The sequence below is a fragment of the Schistocerca nitens genome, chromosome 3 (assembly GCF_023898315.1).
Source record: "Schistocerca nitens isolate TAMUIC-IGC-003100 chromosome 3, iqSchNite1.1, whole genome shotgun sequence".
Classification (NCBI taxonomy): Eukaryota; Metazoa; Arthropoda; class Insecta; order Orthoptera; family Acrididae; genus Schistocerca; species Schistocerca nitens.
Window position 1 is genome coordinate 209,993,395 of NC_064616.1, and position 23,022 is coordinate 210,016,416.

Below are 23,022 nucleotides of genomic sequence, written 5' to 3' on the forward strand. Positions count from 1 at the left end.
AGGCCCTCTCCCCACAACTACAGGATTCTTCTAAAAATAAGCAAATAAAGGTAATTTGCAACACAGCTTTCAGGCAGCCTTGAAAATTTTCTCCTATTGTAGTTGGTATTACACTGAAGAGTCAAAGAAACTGGTACACCTGCCTAATATCGTGTAGAGCACCCACGAGCACACAGAAGTCCCACAACGTGATGTTTCATGTGCTCGACTATTGTCTGAAGTAGGGCTGGAGGGAACTGACACCATGAATCCTGCAGGGCTGTCCATAAATCCATTAGTATGAGGGAATGGAGATCTCTTCTGAATAGCACCTTGCAAGGCATCCCAGATATGATCAAATATGTTCATGTCTGGGGAGTTTGGTGGCCAGTGGAAGTGTTTAAACTCAGAAGAGTTTTTCTGGAGCCACTCTGTAGCAATGCTGGATGTGTTGGGTGTTGCATTGTCCTGCTGGAATTGCAAAAGTCTGTAGGAATGCACAATGGACATGAAAGGATGCAGGTGATCATACAGGATGCTTAAATATGTGTCACCCATTAGAATCATATCTAGATGTATCAAGAGCCCCATATCACTCTATCTGCCTATGCCCCACACCATTAAAGAGCCTCCACCATCTTGAACAGTCCCTGCTGACATGCACGGTCCATGGATTCATGAGGTTGTCTCCATGCCCATACATGTCCATCCACTTGATACAATTTGAAACAAGACTTGTTGGACCACGCAACATGTTTCCAGTCATCAACAGTCCAATATCAGTGTTGATGGGCCCAGGTGAGGCATAAAGCTTTCTGTTGTGCAGCCATCAAGGGTACACGAGTGGGCCTTTTGCTCCAAAAGCCCATATAGATGACGTTTTGTTGAATGATTCACATGCTGAAACTTGTTGATGGGCCAGCATTGAAATCTGCAGCAATTTGCAGAAGGGTTGCACTTCTGTCATGTTGAACAATTTTCTTCAGTTGTATTTCTATGAGCTTATTTCTTCACTGACTGTAATTCTATATTCACCAGTTGTGGAGTTTTCCCCATCATAAATTAAGCATTAATAGCCAAATTCAGTAATTATTCATATGCTTTTCTATAAGTAAGAATACTGGACAAAGGTTCAGTCAGTCTGCCTTAGTTACTCACAAGGTTAACATCTCTGTGTTGCTATGACTACTGAGATGTAGTCAAATTCATATTGACAGCAAGTCATTCAGTCTGTAAAGCAGTCTATGTTTAGTCATAAACACATCAACATCTCCATGTCAGAATTTGAGTTTTGCCACCAACACATGAACATCTCCATGGCAAGTGTTTCTGTAAGTCTTCTCACCAAGTGAGTAATTAGTAATCAAAAAAGTATGGTTTATGTAAGTCTAATATATGTAGAGGCACATCTGGTAAGTTTTCTGTTGAAGCTGTTACGATTTGCTAAGTGTAGATGCTGGCCTGTGATGTGTGAACTATTATACATAAAACATAAATCCAGTAGAAGGATCTGATTATCATAATGCTTTTTGAGAGTAATAAATGTGAAAAGATTTCAAGCTTATCTTCCAAGTGTTGGGTTAATAATATTAGATAACAACTATGTTACTAAACCACCCAGTTTCAGGAAAAGAGATGACGACAAGAACTGTTACTGAGGAATTTCTACTACAGATCAGTATGCTTATGTAGTCTGTTTAACACAACTGCATGGACCACTGATCACAAAGTTTGAGGGAAATGCACAGAAAAGGTAATCAAGTTAAACTGTCAGTTCTCCATATTGTGGTGAGCTGTGATGCATGCAGCACTCAGTTGGCGGGTGTCATGACTGGCATGCTGCAACTTGCCAGTTCAAACCTGACCACCAGCAATTATTTGTTATGTAGTATTTATTCCTTGGGGAAAGTTCTTGAAATACTTATGTCTGTGTTCATATATTTTGAAATATTCAATCTTTGTATACATTCCAGTATTCTGGGATATTCGGTTTTTGAATAAATAGCTGCACTCTCTGTCCAGCATGTCATTTCTGTTCTGACTGTATGTTGGTGTCAATAATAAACATGCTTTCAGTTCTAAGTGTTGTATTTCAGATCTGGACTTGATTGCGGTTTCAATGTGACATTGCGTGATGGAGACACTAGGTACATCAAAACATTTACGTAACAATGGCTCAAATTAGGTAAAACAAAATACATCACCTGCACAGATAGAAACCAGAATAAAAACAGTAAATCATTTGTAAGATCTGTATATTCAGGAGACAGATGGTTCCCAAAACAGCTATAAGTCAGCTTCACATCAGCCATCCTTCATTGTTTTCTGGAGATACTGGTCAAAACCCAGCAAAATGGCTGAAAGGATTCAATCAAGTCAACAAATACAAAAGGTGGGATGACATGATGTGTTTGACGAATGTGTTATTTCACTTGGGTGGCACAGCCCTACAGTTGTTCAAAAACAATGAAGAGAAGCCTTATAGCTGGGACAAATTCCAGGCTGGCAACAATCAGCAGCAAGTCCACTCACCAATTGAAGAACATGACCCAGTGTCAAGGGATAATGACATGGTCATATACACAGAATGTTTTGGCCCTGTACCAGATCGGGAATCTGAGTATGACAGAAGCTGATGAAATCTCACACTTGCTAAATGAGTTGCAGAACACATCTAGCACACTCTTCTGGTACACAAACTCAAGGTGACAGAAGAGTTCATCAAGTGGGGCCATTTAATCAATGAAATGCTGTGAAAGAGTTGGAGGAAAGAAGTATGGCCAACAGACAAATTTGGAACCAATGGCAGTTGCCAAAGATCACAATGAGCTCACCTCTCTCAACTAGGTAGTAAGGAAAGAGATACAGCAGTATACGGCAGCCAGAACTGTTAGACAAAGTAGACAAGATATAGTAGCCATGAATGGTGACCCCATATGTCAGGAGGTAACAGAGAAAGTAGAAAAAGAGCCGTGTCAATCTTCGGCACCAATCTCCACCACTAGTTGAACACTCAATGGAGAATGGACTCAGCCAACTTGGACTTATGCTGTAATCTTCAGACAACAACCCAGCATCTGAGTGTTCAGTGACTATTAAGCCCCAAGTTGCCAACCATCACAACAGCCATATTAATGACAACCAACTGCAGACAATTATAGATGAACTGTACGATAAAACCAGTCGCCTTACCCTGAACAAGGTTGCTCCCCAATATTCTGTAGGCATTCCCCATCACCATACAGAGGTACCAGCCAATCATCTAGCCACTGAATTCAAGAAAACTAAGCAAGGCAACCATTTATGGAGGTGAGGCCACCACAAATGAAAATCCTCCATGACACCAGTCAACAAGATGTCAGGAAATCTTACTGATGTCATCATCAACGAGCAACTTGAATGGGTGGTAGCTGACAAAGGATCTCCCTTTTCTACAATGTTGGATGGATTTCATCATCAGCTAAAGAAGACTATGTTCTGTGAAATGAAAGCAATTGCACTGAAGGTTGCAAATCGGAAATACTTCCAGCTGACAGGAACGTGTGTGGCAAGGATACACTGATCAGATAAAACATTATGACCACTGCCCACCATGATGTTGGATCCTCTGGCGCATCATGTGGTAGCAAAAGTACGTAAGCAGAGCAAACATGGACAAAGGATCACCCTAGAGAAGATATGGCCTGCAAATGGGGAAATCCATTGAGAGACGCGACTCTGACAAAGGGCAGATTATTATTACACAGTGCCTTTGAACAAATATCTCGAAAACAGTGAAGCTGGTCGAATGTTCACAAGCCACTATTGAGAGCACCTATGGAAAGAGATAGGACAGTGAAATTACCACTATGCACTAAATGGTCGGATGTCTAGGACTCTTCACAGAAATATGGGGTTCAGAGACTTGTCTGCTCTGTAAAGTAGAACAGATGGTGATAGGTGGTATCTTTGCTGAAAGAGCACAAAGTCAGTGCATGCACAAGTGTTTCAGAGCACACTGTTCATTGTACATTGTTCAGCATGGAACTCTGCAGCAGACCACTGACACGTGTTCACCTGTCGACAAAACAGTGTTGTCAATTATGAAGTCAGTGGGCATAGGACTATTGGAAATCAACTGTCTATCAATGGAAATGTGTTGACTCTTCAGGTCAATCACATTTTTGCTACACTGGGTTGACAGTTGTCTCCACAAATGCAGTCATCGAGGTAAACAATAGCTCAAAACATGCAGTGCACCATGGACACAGACTGGTGGGAGCAGTATTATGCTATGGGGACATTCTGCTGCTCTTAAATGGGACACATGGTAGTAATTGAAGACATATTGACAACTGTGAACCATCTGCAACCCTTCATGCTTGATTTCTTCCCCAATGGCGGTGTCATCTTTCAGCAATATAATTGTCCATATCACAGGGCCAGAACTTTGCTACAGTGGTTTGAGGAGCATTTTAGTGAACTCATGCAGATGTCTCAGTGAACAAATTCACCTAGTGTAAAACCTATGGAGCCCATCTGGGTTGCTATCGAATGCCATCACCACATACGCAAATCAATGACTTGTTATTTACATGAATTACATGGCCTGTGTGTATACATATAGTGTCACATACCTCCACAAACCTACCAATAAACTGTCAGATCCCTGATATGCAGAATCAGTGATGTATTTCATTCCACAGATGAACAAACGAGCTATTAAGCAGGTGGTTATAATGTTTTGCCTCATCAGTGTAACTATGAATGACATCTACATCTACATCTACATGATTTCTCTGCAATTCACATACTATCTCTCTACCATTCCACTCCCGAACAGCGCGCGGGAAAAATGAACACCTAAACCTTAATGTTCAAGCTCTGATTTCTCTTATTTTATTTTGATGATCATTCCTACCTATGTAGGTTGGGCTCAACAAAATATTTTCGCATTCGGAAGAGAAAGTTGGTGACTGAAATTTCGTAAATAGATCTCGCCGCGACGAAAAACGTCTTTGCTTTAATGACTTCCATCCCAACTCATGTAACATATCTGCCACACTCTCTCCCCTATTACATGATAATACAAAACGAACTGCCCTTTTTTGCACCCTTTCGATGTCCTCCGTCAATCCCACCTGGTAAGGATCCCACACCGTGCAGCAATATTCTAACAGAGGTTGAACAAGTGTAGTGTAAGCTGTCTCTTTAGTGGACTTGTTGCATCTTCTAAGTGTCCTGCCAATGAAATGCAACCTTTGGCTCGCCTTCCCCACAATATTATCTATGTGGTCTTTCCAACTGAAGTTGTTCATAATTTTAACACCCAGGTACTTAGTTGAATTGACAGCCTTGAGAATTGTACTATTTATCAAGTAATCAAATTCCAATGGATTTATTTTGGAACTCAATTGGATCACCTCACACTTTTAGTTATTTAGCATCAACTGCCACCTGCCACACCATACAGCAGGGGCGGGCAAACATTGCACGCGGCTCATGAGCACATGGCGCTGCACGTGTGCTGCTCGCGTGCAATCGTCAAACGGGACAGTGACAACAGCCGGCAGGTTGCAGCAGTGTAGTACTAGGGCCCTGTATGGCATACAGCAATCTTTTCTATATCGCTTTGCAACTGATACTGGTCTTCAGATGACCTTACTAGACGGTAAATTACAGCATCGTCTGCGAACAACCTAAGATAACTGCTCAGATTGTCACCCAGTTCACTTATACAGATCAGGAACAGCAGAGGCCCCAGGACGCCTCCCTGGGGAACACCTGATATCACTTCAGTTTTGCTCGATGATTTGCCATCTATTACTACGAACTGCGACCTTCCTGACAGGAAATCACTAATCCAGTCGCACAACTGAGACGATACCCCATAGGCCTGCAGCTTGATTAGAAGTCGCTTGTGAGGAACGGTGTCAAAAGCTTTCCGGAAATCTAGAAATACGGAATCAACTTGAGATCCCCTATCGATAGCGGCCATTACTTCGTGTGAATAAAGAGCTAGCTGCATTGCACAAGAACGATGTTTTCTGAAACCATGCTGATTACGTATCAATAGATCGCTCCCTTCGAGGTGATTCATAATGTTTGAATACAGTATATGCTCCAAAACCCTACTGCAAACCAACGTCAATGATATAGGTCTGTAGTTCAATGGATTACTCCTACTACCCTTCTTAAACACATCACAACCATTCGAATTTGCCATTATAACAGAACATAGTCAAAATGTTATTCTTGGTTGGAACTTCTTGCAGGCATTAGAAGCAGTAACAGACTGTGGATGATCAGAGCTCCAGATTGAGAAAGCTATTCCAACAAGCACACATAACAAAGATTGCTCTGGGCAGCTGTTTGACATTGAAGATGTAGTCACCCTGCCATCATCAATCACGTGAGTTCCTGGTCCTCAAGCAAGATGACCAATTAAAATATGATGGATTTTTCAACTGCAAAAAGCTATTGATGCTCACAAAAAGTCTGCATGCCAGCAACAATTACAAGCATTGTAGGTGGCCAAGAAGAACTTTGGATCTTTAAATGTCACACATGGCTACAACTCATTCCTAAAGGAATGTGCATAGTGGCAGTCAAATCAGTCCAGGAAAGCCAGCCGAGTGCCACGGACAAAGAATCATGTTCCACTACACTACAGACAACACAGGGGAGGAAGCTGCTATCAAACTGCCAGTAGGCTCTGGCATGACCGAGGAACAATATTAATGAGTGATACCCATTCTACTTCAAGTTTTGGATGCTTTCAAAATCAGAGTGGAGAAAAGAGCGACCAAACAGCCCATGGTAAAACACCATATCAACACTGGGGATCATCCACCAATTAGTCAACACTCATGTGGATTGTCACCAGTTGAACAATGTATAATCCAGTAGGAAGAGAAGAAGATGCTGCAACGTAGCATCACTGAACCCGCAGAGAGTCCTTGGTCCTCTCCTGTGTCTCCTGCAAAGAATGAGGGTGACACACAGTATTTCTGTATTGACTACTGATGAATGAGCAAAATCACAAAGGAAGATGATATCCACTGCTGCACACTGTTAACAGCATAGACTGTTTGAAAGAAGCTAGCTATTTCTTTACTATGGACATGTAGACATTCTACTGACAAATAAAGGTTGATGAGGGTGACTGGGAAAAGACAGCCTTCATAACCACTTATGGCCTCTGAGTTCAAAGTTATGCTGATTGGACAGCCATCTTCGAATGTATGAGGGAACTCAGCTTCATCACCTCAAAGAGACAGCATGACTTTGTTGTCTGGGTGACACTGTCATTTTTTCAAAGGAAATTGAAGAACATCTAAGCTGCCTGACAACCATGCTGAAGTGTGTTCACATTAGAAGTCTCTGCCTGATTCTGAAAATATGCTTCTTTGTCACCCACGATTAAAAACGTGGGGCACCTAAGGAATGGTGATGGTGTCTGTCTCGGTCCACAGAAAATAAGAGCAATTACACATTTTCCCACCCCTTGTCACATTTGTGATGTGAGATGTTTTCTTGAAATGTGCTCTTACTACTGGTGATTCATAAAGGATTTCTTTACCAAGGGACATCCCTTGCAAGAACTACAGCAAGGAGATACCAAATTTTCCTGGGATGAGGCTCAAGGAAGATCTTTCCTTGTCCTTAAGAAGGTGCTAACATCTTTTCCAGTTCTAGCATTGTGTGATGAGAATACTGAGAAAGAAAATTACAGTGGCACTAGTGGTTTGGGATAGGTACAGTCCTAGTACAAATTCAGGAAGCTGCTGAAAAGGTGATCAGTTACACTTCCAGAGTATTCTCCAAGTCCAAGATGAACTACTCTTCAATCAAGAAAGTGGGCCTTTCAGTTGTTTGGACAATCAACTACTTCTGGGCATGTTTATTTGGCAAACCATTCACCATTGTGATGGACCACCATTCTCTATGTTGACTAAGTAGCCTGAAGGATCCAGCACATCATCTGGAGAGATGGGCATTGAGGCGTCAGGAATATGATATCACAGTGTTATACAAAAAATGGCTGTGAACAACAGCAGCATTGATGAAATCTCAGTGATCACTGCATTAAGTGACATTGCGCTGAACAGAGGGATGATTCAGTTCTGATGAGTACTGTAGAAACCTTGAAGAAGGTGGAACCAAGCAAAGGTGGATTCCTGTTAAGGGGGCATTACATAAGAAAAACTATGATCCACTGGGGTGGAAACAGTTGCTTATCATCCCAGATCACCTAAGGCCTGCTGCCCTGCAGTATTTCCATGATGCTCCAATATCGGCCACCTGGTATTTATGAAGACTCTAGACAGAAACAGACACATATATCACTGGCTAGGTCTCCACTGATCCATCAGACACAATGTAAGCCACTCTAAGTAATGCCAACAATGGAAGTTCATATCATGTATCACTGGCTAGATCTCTACTGATCCATCTGACTCAATTTAAGCCACTCTAAGGAATGCCAACAATGGAAGTACTTGCCAAAGTTACCTCTGGGGCATCTGGTATCAATCTTGCCTGCAGCAGCACCATTCCACCAAATTCAAAATAACCTCTTGTAAAGTTTCCCAAAGTTGAAAAACTGGAAACTATAGATAATAGTCTGCACTAACTACCTCAGCCATTATGCTGCCACGCAGGCTGTGCCAACATCTGAAGTTCTATACATTGCCTTAAGGAAATAGTCATTTTGAAGATGAAGAATCCCAAATGATGATCTGTGATCATGGAAAAGTCTGCCATTCGAGACTAGTATCAGAAGTAATTTCAGGTTATGACATCTTCCACAAGGTGACTAACTGCCTAACAGCCACAGCAAAATGATCTCACAGGACTCTTTAATAAGGTGTTGACAGATATCCTTTCATTGTATGTTGTTGTGGCACAGAGGGATTGGGATACAACATTGCCTGTTGTGACATTTGCATACAACACAGTGAAGCAAGATGCTACAGGTTTCACATCATTCTTTCTGTTCCATAGTTGCAAGGGGAAAAAAAATGCATACACTGTTCTGATTTCAGTCAGATGATACTGAGGATGACAATGTGAACTATCTCATCATCAGGATTGAAGAAGCAAGACAGCTATCTTGCATACAGACACTGGACACTCTGGGGATAGACCAAGATTGCTAAAATGCCAAGCACTGACCAGTGAGATAAAACCTGGAAGACTTTGTTTGGATTTTTACACCTATGTGGAAAGTAAGACTATTGGAAAGTTACTAAGGCACTACTTTGGGGTGTATCATATATGTTGTTGCTTGCTGGATGTCACATATGAAATACAGGTTTATAACCCTTCAACAAGAAGATAAGAGTGCGTAAGACGTCATCCAGGAATTCAATATGAAGCCCTACTACAGTCCAGAGGTGCAGATCAAAGATGAGAGGTTCAAGGAAACTCAAGACACACTTGAAGATCATGTAACTTCAATGTTCTTCATAATGAAGAGGATGTCGCACATTGACTAGGATGTGAGTTTCGACCAGCACTGCCATACAGAGGACAACCAACAAGATCTAGATCCAGGGTGTTGTAGTCAACTCAACTGAGAACTTCTGAAATAATAGGTTACTGTTTCTCCAGGAGAATGAGCAATGCCATGAGCTGTGGTGCATGTAGCATGGTGTACTGGTTAGTGTTGCTGGCTGGCCTGCTGTGGGTTACCAGTTCAAATCTGATCAGCAGCAATTATTTGTCATATATTATTTATTATTCCTAGAAAGCTCTTGAAGTATCTTATGTTTGTAATGTTTGTATATTCTGGTATATTCGCTGTCTGTATAAATACCAGCATTCCATAATATTCAATATTTGTATAAATAGCTGCAATCTCCATCCAGGAGGTCAGTTCTGTTCTGGCTGTACATTGGTATCAGTAATGAATATGCTTTCAGTTCTAGGTGTTGTGTTTCGGTGATAACCCTGCCTTCAGATTTGGACATGATTGTAGTTTTGATGGCACAATATTCCCCTGAACAGCATAGACTAATTGATCTGTAACCAGAGATAGGCACCTTCTATATTTTTCATCCTGCACTTTGTTTTACATCATGCTCCCATTTCCATATCATTAATTCAGAACACACTTCACAAGTTTGACAATGGATATCAGTGAGTCATAAGTTCCAAGCATTTATAAACTGTGTGATTGAGCACAATAGTTACACAGAGTCCAGAAGGCTGTTATTTTGATCTTTTGAGATAATTTTTAATAATTGTCCATAAAACTGTAGTTTTTTCTATTTTTAACAGTGCTACCACCACATTTACCTTCTGGCAGTGTTCTTTGTTAGTTCTAATCCTCTTCTCCTACCTTTCATTTTCACACCCAAGACTTTTTGCAGCTGTTTTCTCTCTTCTTCTCATGTCCTCCAGGCATCTCTTTCTGGTTATATCTAATGTTTCTTTTGCATATAAGAACTCAGATTTGACAACTGTATGATCCTTCTTCTTCTTCTTCTTCTTCTCCTCCTCCTCCTCCTCCTCCTCCTCCTCCTCCTTCTATGGCTCTACAGTTCATTGTGAAACTTGATCTCTTCAACAATTTTTCACAAGTTATGAGGATCCAAAAGTCAAGCATTGCATCACCTAAAGTCCATTTTCTGCAGGTCCTCCATGACTCCATCTATCTATCTGGTTATAGGTTGACTTTAACCCCCAGAATGTCCATTTCATATGCTTTTAGCTACTTCTGTGTCACTCATCTGTGCCACATTCTCCACCAAACTAAATCTGGTTGATTTCACAATTCCTCCTTCACCTTCCTCTTTCACTAGTTGAGCCACTGATTCTTCAAAGTACCTTTCTCTCAAAGGCATCCAGCATCCCCATACCTTTTGATGTTAATGACTAAGTATGTAAGCACTGGTCTTATAAGTATTCATTCATATACTACTCTGTACCTCATTGTCATTCTCACAAACGTTAACAATTTTCCAGGAGTCCCTTGTTCATTGAAGATGTGGTAGAGAAGCTCTCTGATTATGGTATCATATGTTGCTTTGTAGTCAATGAAGACATGATGTTTTCCGATCCAGAATTCAACTGTTTTTTCCTAAAATTTGCCTTCAGCTGTAGACATGATTTATAGTTTATTTCCATAGGAGAAATTCACATTGTTACGAGCCAGTCTCTCTCTGAACGATAGGGAGTAGAAGGTCAAACGGTATGTTAGAGAGTACTTTATATCCCTGTGTACAAGCCCTCAAATTTGACATGATGTCCAGATGTTTTAATTCAGTCCCAAATGACAACATGTATTGGAACTGGATGAATTACAAAAATACGTATATTTTTAATATGGAAAATTCAGTATGGTTGAGGTTGTTATTCACCATGTAAAGGAGACATTAAGCAATGGACAGGCACAGCCAACAGTCTACTTTGAAATGTGCCTGTCCACTGCTCATTGTCTCCTCTATCTGTAGCAGTCTATACAAATTCACATTAACACTTTTAATTACCTGAATACTTACACTGACATATAACAAGATTAAAAATATGTATCTCTTTACAACTATATTTGTGCCTCTTTACTGTTTGTGTACAGAATAGAACACAAAACAAATTAGAATATAGCAGTATGTCATGTATAACATAAAAATTTCTTACCTAGGTGTTGTAGTTCCAGCAGGAGTAGTCAGCCCTCCTGAACCAAGGCTGCGAGCTGTGTTATAACTCACAATTCGATTGTACAAAGTGCGGCTGACTGCTGGTGCTGTGACAGCACCTTTTCTTTCACCACTCTGATCTGAATTCTGGAGATTTAATTGTTTCTCCAGCTGCTCAACACCACCTACAACATATTGACTGTTAATTACAGGGAGGTGAGCAACATTTCTGCTATCAAAAACACTCTTCAGGAAAAAAAAATGTCACCTCTGAAAGTGAGTAATGTAATAGTGAAAATACCAATAATGGAAATTCCTGAAGGGAGATGTACATAAACTAAGGGAAAGGCAACCACTCACCTACAATAGATCAATGTGTGGAGCATGGAGCACAGAGATACACAACAGGAAACAGCATCCACACTACTTTTAAGTTCTTGCTCTTTTTCTAACAAAAGTACACAGACTCACACACACAACCACAGAGACACCCAAATGCACACTACTATGGCCATGGCACTACCAAAAGTACACATCACCACACAGATACCCCATACTCCAGTGGCCATGGCCATTTGGGTGTATGTGTGGTTGTTTGTATACTTTTGCTAAAAAAAAAAAAAAAAGACCAAGAGCTCAAAAGCTAGTTTTTTTGTGTGTAAATCTTAGTGCATATCTGTGTGAGGTGATCCGCTACCTGAAGCCCATGTTACATGACCCAATTTAAATCTTGTGATTGTTGCATATAGTGATCAGTGTTGCCCCTATCACAGAACAGAAAGGGTGCCTGAAGCCATACCAGTTGTCTCTTACAATTTTGTTTAGTTTCTGTTTCTCATGCATTTGCATGAGGAAGTGAATTGCACTTGTGTATTTTACTGTGTAAACTAGTGTTTATTAACTCATTCTTAAGTTTCCTTGCATAAATCTTAGTGCATATCTATGTGAGGCAACCTGTCATCTGAAGTGCCACATCACATGACTCCATTTAAATCTCATGTTAATACATATAATATAGCTTAAATCAGTGTTCTAGAGTTAGTGTATTTATTTCCTGTAGTACTTTTATGTAAGAGGAGTTTCTAGTAAAACATAACTGTTGATACACCCATTTTCAGTATAGAGATTTATTTGTTTTAAGACCAAGTGGATTTCAATCTTAGGTTGCACAACAGATTTAAGTGTTTGTTTATTCCCTTGTTTACATCTTGCCTACATTCCAACCTCAGTAGTGCCACAGTTGGGTAATTTTCTCTTTTGCGGAGGTCTGCTTGTACTTCCTCAGTTGCTCCTCACTGTACGTTTGTAATTTTGAGGTATCAGTTTTTTCTTTCCTTTCTTTTTTTTTATGCTTCCACAGTACAGTGTGGATAGGGACAGTGCCTGTTGTGGGCACACACAAGGAGAATTGGCAGCTGTCCATAAATAGCTGTAGGCAGTGGTGGTTGACCACAGTTTACAGGCTTCTGGTAGCATTAGGACACTGGTGACGAGAACTTTGGCACACTTTGTGCTGTTTCAGTCGCCCGGTGACCAGGCTGTCACTGAGTTTTCTGATACAAAACATCTCACCAGTTCATCTTTGCTCAAGAGTGAGTGGAGGACAGTGGTGAGTTCCCATGTCACTGGGTAGAAGACAAAAGGGAATGGACCACAGAAGAGCCAGTGTAGGATGCCTCTCCTGTTAGGCCAGCAGCCAACTCTCCTGCCTTGTCTGGACAAGTCCAGAGGGTGGGTTTGCTAGTCATTGGCAGCTCAAATGTTAGCCGGGTGATGGAGCCCCTCAGGGAAACAGTAGGCAAGGTTGGAAAGAATGCCAGAGGGCGCTCAGTATGTTTGCTGGGGGGGGTCTCATCTGTGATGTAGAAGAGGCCCTACTGGCAGCTATGAAGCACACTGAACAGAACTGGCTGCAAATTATGGCACATATTTGCATGAATGACACCTGACAGTTGGCTTATGAGGCCATTCTCAATTCCTTTTGGCAGATGGCTGATTTGATGAAGATGACTAATGCTGCACGTGGGGTGCAGGCTAATCTGCATCATACCCAGGGTCAATCACAGTCCTCTGGTTTGGAGCAGAGTGGAATGTCTAAACCAGAGACTCAGACAACTCTGTGAAGATATCGGATGCAAATTTCTCAATCTCTGTTATCGAGTGCAGAATGGTAGGGTTCACCTTAATATGTCAGGCATGCACTAGAATCGCCCTCCCCCTTGGTATCAGAGATGAATTGCCTGCCAAAACTGAAGTTACAACAGCCAGAGTATTCTCAGAGAATGTCTGTCCTCACATATCAGATATAGAAAAGATTAAGACAATATTAGTAAACTGCTGGAGCATCCAAGGAAAGACCCCAGAACTAGTGAAGTTTTTTGTAAGTTTTAATGATGAGATAGTATTAGGACCAGAAAGTTGATTGAAACTGGAAGAAAACAGCAGTGAAATCCTATGTCCAGATTGGGGTATTTATTGTGGGGATAAGTTAGTCACCAATGGAGGCAGAGTATTTATTGCAGTAAAGAATTCAACTGTATACTGTGAGATTATCATGGATTCTGAATGTGAATTAATCTAGGTGAAGATAAGAAACAAAGGTTGGTCAAAAATAGTAATCAAATTCTTTAGTAGACCAACTGGGCCAGGAGCTGTGGTGGTAGAGTGCTTCAGAGAGAACTTGCAGAATTGCAGAATATTGTTAGTAATTTTCCTGGTGATGTCATTGTAAAAGGGGGTAACTTCAACTTAGCAGGAATAGATTTGGAGAGTCATGCCATCCAAATCTGTGCCAGAGACAGGGATTCGTGTGACATTATTCTGAATGTGCTATCTGAAAATTACTCAGAGAAGATAATTAGGGAACAAACTCATGAAGGAAATGTCTTAGACCTCCTAGCAACAAATAGACCTGAACTTACTAAAGCAGTTAACACAGAGGAAGGTATCAGTGACCATAAAGCTGTGATAGCAGCTATGACTATGAGTTTTACAAGGAATGTTAGGAAAGGCAGGAAAATATTTTTGCTCAGCAACAGTGATAGGATACAAGTTGCACAGTATCTGAGTAGTCAACAACAAGTATCAGTGCTGAGGATGAAGATGTGAAGCACAAACGAAAAAAAAAAACTAAAGCATTGTTCAATGTGCCTTAGACAAGTATGCACTGAGCAAGGTCTTATGAGGTGAGAAAGACCCACTGTGGTTTAATAGCCATGTTAGAAAATTGCTATGTAAACAAAGAGAGCTTCATCACAGATTCAAGAGAAGTCAAAATCTGGATGAGAAACAAAAGCTGAACAAAATGAAGATGAGTGTAAGGAGAGCAGTGGGAGAGGCATTCAGTGCCTTTGAAAGTAATATTTTGTCAACTGATCTGAGTAAAAACCCTAAGAGGTTTTGGTCTTGCATAAAATCAATAAGTGGTTCAAAATCCTCTGTTCATTCACTCAGTCACCATACTGGCACTGAAATGGGAGGTAACAGAGAGAAGGCCAAAACATTGTGTTTGGTCTTCCAAAACTGTTTCATCATGGGAGATCATAACATGGTCTCTCCTTTCAATCATCATACAAACACTGAAATGGCAGACTTCAGATAGCCAATTGTGGGAATAGAAAAGCAACTGCAATGGCTTAGTAGTGGAAAGGCATCTAGCCCAGATGAGATACCTATAAGATACTACAAAGACTACATGACAGATCTTGCTCCTCTTCTAGCAGCACCTTTAGATTGCTGGAGCAACAGAAGGCACCTAACAGCTGGAAAAAAGTGCAGGTCATTACCATTTTTATGAAGGGTCTTAGGATAGATGTACATAATTATAGGGCTCTATCACTGACATCAATCTGTTGTAGAATTATGGAACACATTTTATGTTAAAGAAGTATGACATTTCTGGAGAACAAAAATCTGCTCTATCAAAACCAGCATGGATTTCACAACCAGAACTCTTGCAAAACTCAGTTCTCTCTGTTCCTCCATGAGATCCACAGCACTGTAGGCAACAATGATCAGGTTGGTGTCATGTTCCTTGACTTCAAGATGGTATTTGACACTGTCCCACATTGCTGTTTCATGGAAAAAAATATGATCTTATAGAGCATTGGACAAGATTTGTGACAGGATTCAATACTTCCTTGCAAACAGAACTCAGCGCGTCACTCTTCAAGGAACAGACTTGACAGATGTAAATGTAATTTATGGAGTACCCCTTGGAAGTGTGGTAGGATCGTTACTATTTATAATATATGTAAATGATCTAGTAGCAAGTTCTGGAAACTTTTTAAGACTCTTCGCAGTTGTATGTAACAAAGTAGCAACACCAGAAGACAGTATCAATTTGCAGAATGACCTACATAGGATTGATGAATGGTGCAGGCTCTGGCAGTTGACCCTGAATATAAATAAAAGTAACACATTGCACATACATAGGAAAAGAAATCCACTACTGCACAACTGCACTTTTGATGACAAATTGCTGGAAACAGTATCTGCCATAAAATATCCAGGAGTGGCTACATAGTGCGATCTCAAGTGGAATGACCATATAAAGCAAATGATAGGGAAAGTAAATGCCAGACTGAGATTCATAGAAAGAATCCCAAGGAAATTTAACTCATCCATGAAGGAAATATCATACAAGTGCTTGTTCACCCAGTTCTTGAGTATCATTCATTAATCTGGGACCCTTAGCAGGTAGGACTGATAGAAGAGACAGAAAAGATCCAATGAACAGCAGTATCATCATGGGATCATTCAGTCAGCACAAGAGCATTACAGAGGTGCTCAAGAAACTCCAGTGACAAACATTACAAGAGAGGTGTTGTGCATCACGGAGAGGTTTACTATTGAAATTTCGAGGGAGTGCTTTCTGGGAAGAGGTGAACAACATATTACTTCCTCCCACATACATCTTGTGGAATGACCACAATGAGAAAATCTGAGAAATTAGAGTTAAGATAGTGACTTACCAACAATCATTCTTCCCACGCAACATTAACGACTGGAACAGGGAAAAGGGGGTACAGTTAATGGTACCAGAAGTAACCTGCACCACACACCATCAGGTGGCTTGCAGCGTCTGATGTAGATGTTGATGTAGTTGTTAATCCTGTTCCCTGTTATATATCTCTGTGCTCTATACATTGGTCCACTATAGGTAAAAGAGAAAATAAACTTCACATACTTGAGGCTATGATAGTATTCAATTAACCCACAGTTTAGCTATTAGAACTGTCACCAAGTCATCCATACTTCCAAAGCAGGTGTCATAATTGTGATTTTTTATAACAATGATGGTTGTAGAATGCGAACCTCAAGAGGGCTCCATGAGCAAAGATGATTCTCCAACTGTAACTGAAAGGAGTCACGCATGACTTCAAAACCTGTACAAGATTTATCAAGCTACAACCCACACCTGACTGAACTGTGTACTTATCCCAAGTGTTAAGGTGGCATTTTCAACATGTCTAATGCAGGCACATGCATACATGCATGCATGCTACCTCTCTCTCTCTCTCTCTCTCTCTCTCTCTCACACACACACACACACACACACACACACACACACACACACTTACACAAAAGACAATGAAATTCACGGTCAAGTGTGTTTAGATTGAAAAGCGATCATAGTAAACAAAAACAATAAGTGTCTGTTAATGTAAGGCAACAGTTGGAATCAGTACATTGTTTCTCTAATAAGATGGCAACATGAATTGGTTGTCTGAATAAAAATGAAGCCAGTCATTCTTTGTACCTATGTGCGTCAATGTATTCTTTAAAAAATGAATCCTGTGTGTGTCTGAAACACTAAAAGGCATTCCCTAGATTGTACAATGAGATATCCGAACAGATTATAGGCCCAGTAGCACTGGATATCTAGGAAAGTAAAAAGAAGTGAAATCTTGTGAGTGTAAAAAGACTGTATTTTTCTTATAAAAAGATTTGTGCAATGTATGTCAAAATAGGGCTTCATCAGTATAAGATATAACATGAAACATTGTGCCAAAACTAAAAGACACTGCAAGTTCTCTGTTATGGGACTTGGAAATAAATGTGATGTTCATGGCAATGGGCCTAGGCAGATATTTTACCAGCAGTATCACAAAACCTAAAAATGAAAAAAGAAAATGAGTAGGAACAAATAGACATACTTGTAAAATACTATATTTTGAGAACCATAGAGATCAATATTAAAACACACATATCCACCTGTGAAACTTTTAAGGAAAAGTATGATACACTTGTGAAGATATATGAGAAGAATACAAACCAACACAAGACTCAATTATTAGAAGAGTACTATAACTCTGAATATGACAGAAATCTAGATATGATGCCCAATATTGCTAAAGTAAGTAATAATAATAAGGCGTGTGACGAGGGCCTCCCGTCGGGTAGACGGCTCGCCTGGTGCAAGTCGTTCAATTTGACGCCACTTCGGCGACTTGCGCGTCGATGGGGATGACATGATGATGATTAGGACAACATAACACCCAGTCCCTGAGCGGAGAAAATCTCCGACCCAGCTGGGAATCGAACCCGGGCCCTTAGGATTGACAGTCTGTCGTGCTGACCACTCAGCTACCGGGGGCGGACGCTAAAGTAAGAATCATTCAGATTGAACTGCCTATGTTTGGCAGTGTTTGTGCAGCTGCCATAGTGTCCTCTTCACAAGAACTGACTGACACCCAATGACCAGGAATATGAGCCACGATGGCAGTGTCACACAGAGCCTCAATCTGATCACCAGCAGCATGAGATACCTCTAACAGTTGAGCAAAATTTAATACTTGAGCTAAAAATCGATTCTTGCACTGTAGTGCACACTGATGCACCCACTTCTCACAATGAACCAAAGTTTATTATTCTTCCACATACATGCGAACAACAGTTGAAAATGTAAACATAAACATAGAACCAATCTAGGTAACAATACAAGCAGTTGCTGAAAATAAGCATCAACACAGTATGAGAGAGAGTGCCTGCTGCACTGTGCTTATAAAGAGGAGGACTCTGGTAGACAGTGTGGCGGATGTCGTCCTGTGTGCACAAGTCATGAGGCCCCCCCCCACAGGTGGCCATCCCGCACAGATGCCATTGGCAGAATATTCAAAGCATAGGGTTATAGGATGTAACAACTTCAATATCACCACAAAGAGAAGTTTAAGAAATCAGTGTAGCTAGTTAGTTAGTTTCATGTTCCATGGATCATTTGTGTGATATTTCGCAAAGATGTGTTGTAGCAAAGTAAGACTTTCCATATCATGAAGTGATAGTCAGTTTATTGTATTTAGCACATAAAATGTGATTGAACTTGGCATATGCAGTGAATTATTAAAGCAGATCAATAAGTGATCCAAATCACTCAGACACCCAAAATATGAAGAGAACTTTAAGATACCTGAATTCAGTGACAGGGAGTGATATATTCTACTCATCAGGAAAAAAGAGCAATGGTAGTTGTTTACTGTGATTTAGATTTCACAGGCAACAGAAAGATAGAAAAAGTACTATGGGATACATATTTCTGTACAGCAATGCTCCAGTCACTTGGTGTTGCAAGACACAATGTGTAGTTGCACTGCCTAGTACTGAAGCAGAATACATATCTTCAGCTCAGAACAGTCGAGAGATGAAGTTTGTGAAGACTTTCATAGAAGAATTGCTGAATAAAAACATCAAGATAGCACTGTGTGGATAATCAAAATGCAATAGCAATGATGAATTCAGTTCAAATGTCAAGAAGAAGCAATACATTTCATAAGTTGTAAATTAAATCATGGCTGAGTCAACATTCAGTACTGTCAAACTCAAGAGCAACTCGCTGACATTCTAACCAAATCTCCTGAAAGCAGTGATTTTAAAAGACTGAATGAAAAGTTGATGTTTAATTGAAATTAAAATCTTTTGTGTGTTTAATTTTAGCTTGCTGCAGAGTGCTGATCCCGTCAGATGTGGTCACAGCCATGCTACAATCGCCTAAAGATGGTGAACATGAGTGTGTGAGTTGTGCTTGAGTAAATGTGTGCGTTTTCTATTTAAGAAGAAGGACTTTGTCCAAAAGCTTAATATTTTAGCAATCTTTTTCATTGTGCCTGTTTGGAACTCAATGCTTCCACTATGTGGTAAGTAAGAATCTATCCTTTCCACGTTATTGTTTTCCCCCCAAATATTTCCCATTGTTTGTCTTCATACATTTAAATATTCTTCGGTGGAGTAAAAGTAGTGATGCTGTAAATATGACTTTAAATATCTTTGCAAGATTTTCACCTCAATATTTGCTTTTATGTTTTCAAGAAATTTGTTATAATATTTAACTCCCATTTGGAAAGTACTTTTTGGCACAAGGAAGTGTTGCTTTTGGATCAAATGTAAGTTTTTGTTTTTTCTGATATGACAATCACAAATATCACAGGTTTTTTGCAATCTGCTATAGGGTTGCATCCAGTGGCCCTTTCTTGAAATTTGAATATACTGGTAGTTGCTTTTGAGTTACCCAAATGTGTGCCCTCAAATCTAATTTGAGAATGAAAGTAGGAATGGTATGCACTCCTTACTGTATTCTCACTACAACAGGTTTTTAGTGTGCAAAGAAGGTAACTAGTGATGTATAATTTTGCATTCAGATGTTCTATATGAATACTTCATTTCAAAATGCTTTGCAACCATAATCCTAAGAGTTTGGTTTCTCTACTGTTACCGTCTGGCCCATGAGTTGTCCACATGATATTCATTGGACTGTTGCTTGTAAACACATGCAATGTCAGTGCTCTTGGAAGACAGCTGTGGTGGTGATGTTGCTCTGTTGTTGTTCCTGCATAGTGATTTGCAAAGATGGAAAAAATCAAGAGTCAAGCAGTGATTAAGTACTTTGTAAAGATAGGTATGAAAGGAAACAATATTCATGCCAATTTCCATAATACACTGGGACACTCTGCTCCTTCATATTCAACTACTGCCAGGTGGACAAATGAATTTAAATTTGGTCAGGAGAGCTTAGATGATGATCTGCACAGTGGTTGGCCAAGATGTGTCACTACTCCAGAAATCATTGCAAAATTGCACAAAATGGTCATGGAGGATAGCCAATTGAAAGTGCGTGAAATTACTTATGTTTGCCAGATGGCATCTGAAAGGGTATATCACATTTTAACTGATACGGCTCCATCAGACTTCCATCTCTTCTGAAAACTGAAAATTTTTCTTGGTGGATGAAGATTCACTTCAGACGAAAAACTGATAACCAGATATGACAACTATTTTGCAGGCCTGGAGGAAACTCATTTTTGAAGATGGGATCAAGGCACTGGAACATCATTGGACCACATACAGTAATCTACAAGGAGACTACATTGAAAAATAAAGAAAAGTTTCAGTGATTTTAGTACTTTTTCTATTCTGCTCCAAGAACTTTTCAAACCACCCTCATAATTTATAAGAATTCAGAAAATTTACTATTTCTGTCATGACCTTCATCATGTGTTCCACGCCTGCAAATTTAGGACAAAGTGCTTCTCGATGTACATATCACTTGCCTACTGTAATAGTTTCCTCTTTCATTATAACTAATTCTTTCATTTCTTTCTGCATGGTGTTATAACACTGTTCCATACAAAATTTGTGGTGCCCATCGATTATACAACTACATTATAGATGCTGAGTATTCTCATCCTTGTTCTCTGTGACTCCTGTTAATTTTTAAATGCTTGTGATGACAGACTGCTAGACTGCCTCTTCCTGTGCAAACAGCTACTGGACCTGTGCATTTCATTTATACCAGGAACAAATAAAAAAGGATAAACAGAAGTGCTACTGCACTTCTGCCAAACTGAAGGAAGTTTTGCCAACTTCAAACCACACCAAATGTTGGAAGAAATAGTGTCGCATTGCATTGCTAAATGAAATGTTGTACTGGACTGAGCTATTTCAGGAAGGCCCGAGCAAAGCTAAAATGTACCGAGACAGGCTCAGCCTCGGACTACACGCATGTAGCACATTGTGCACGCATGCAGTTTTGCACACCATTGCTGACCCTATTTTAAAATAGACAATTTACTGTGAAACACACAAGTTATGATTAATCAGAGAAAGATAATGAGGAAATGACAAGAAAATACGACAGTCAAGAACTTTGAAGTGAATTTATCTCCTGCTCACACACAAAGGAGAAATAAGATGAACATTATAGGGTCAGTTTATTCCACTCCAGGCAGATAAAACTGTGGAGTACACTGAAGCATGTCTTTCACTCGGGACAGCTAACAATGCAAATGGCCATATGCTTAAGGAAATTACCATTCTGTATTACAGATTTATGAAAAGCGTGTTTTTTTGTCTTATTTACTTAATAAATCCAATAGTTTCCCATTGATAACAACCCTTAGAAATACACTGTATCTCATAAAATACACTCTATTATTAATGGTAGAATATCTACTTTCTGAGATTTTTTGTGATATCTGTCTTACTGTTATGAGTATTGTTTTTGTCTGAATGCAAGGACATTATTTTAATGGTAATACAGGATTATTCAGCTTCTGCAGAAAATCAAGAAAGTGAGCAAATGAGTTTACTTTCACCCGGTCCTGGAAATATGTTTTCAGTTTTACTGATAATTCTCCAACATCCAGCATTAGACTATTATTTAGTACTGCTTATGAGAAAGAAAATGTACTCTGTGATGATCTGTTCTTTTGGGAATGGTTTGTGTGTCAGTCAGAACTTTTGATTGTAATAAGAATTACTGTATCATTTGTTGTCACAGAAATTGAAGGAATAGAATATTTTTCCATTCTGATTAACTAAGTTTCTTGATAAGACTGACCAAGTTTCTTAATAAGATTAATCAGCTCCTTCAGTGCCTGAGGGTCTTCTTCTGAATCACTGTCATAATCTCGGTATTCGTCATCTTCTTCCAGTTCTTCTTCATCATCATCATCATCATCCAGCACAGGTGGGGGTTCTGTAGTTGTAGTAGTAGTTAATTTTGTTGTCAGTTTAGTACTCGGTGAAGTGCTGAAACGTGTAGTGCTGCTGGTAGCAGCTTTTATTGGTGGTAAAGTGGATGAGCTCCCACCTTGGCTTTTACTCTTCTTGTTGCAAACTACATTCCTCGCATAATCACAAGAATCAGCAGCTTTGTTAAAAAACAATCCTGAAAAAAGATAGTGTACATTAATATATGCTATACACAAAAATCTACAGAAAGGTATGTACTCATGTATAGCATACATTGTTATAAATACCTGATGGGCAGGTGAACTGATGAGCGACAATACCGAGGTTTGAGGGACCACTGTCAAGGCACCAAAAGTACTTCTTACAGTCTCGGGGATGTGGGAAAAAGCCCTCATCTTTACACTTGAAATCTGAAACATATGTTTACAATAAGAAACAAAGGCAATCTTTCTCTCTC

General features: G+C 39.9%; 1 protein-coding gene across 1 annotated transcript in view; it reads right to left on the bottom strand.

Moving 5' to 3' along the window:
• LOC126248161 (uncharacterized) overlaps positions 1 to 23,022 on the bottom strand; it is a 513,313-nt gene that overhangs the window by 76,894 nt on the left and 413,397 nt on the right. Inside the window, exons 11-13 of the mRNA XM_049948909.1 lie at positions 22,853 to 22,975; positions 22,432 to 22,761; positions 11,602 to 11,785 (exon numbers count right to left, since the gene is read on the bottom strand). Of these exons, the coding sequence (XP_049804866.1) occupies positions 11,602 to 11,785; positions 22,432 to 22,761; positions 22,853 to 22,975 (637 nt within the window). The remainder of the gene's footprint in view (positions 1 to 11,601; positions 11,786 to 22,431; positions 22,762 to 22,852; positions 22,976 to 23,022) is intronic.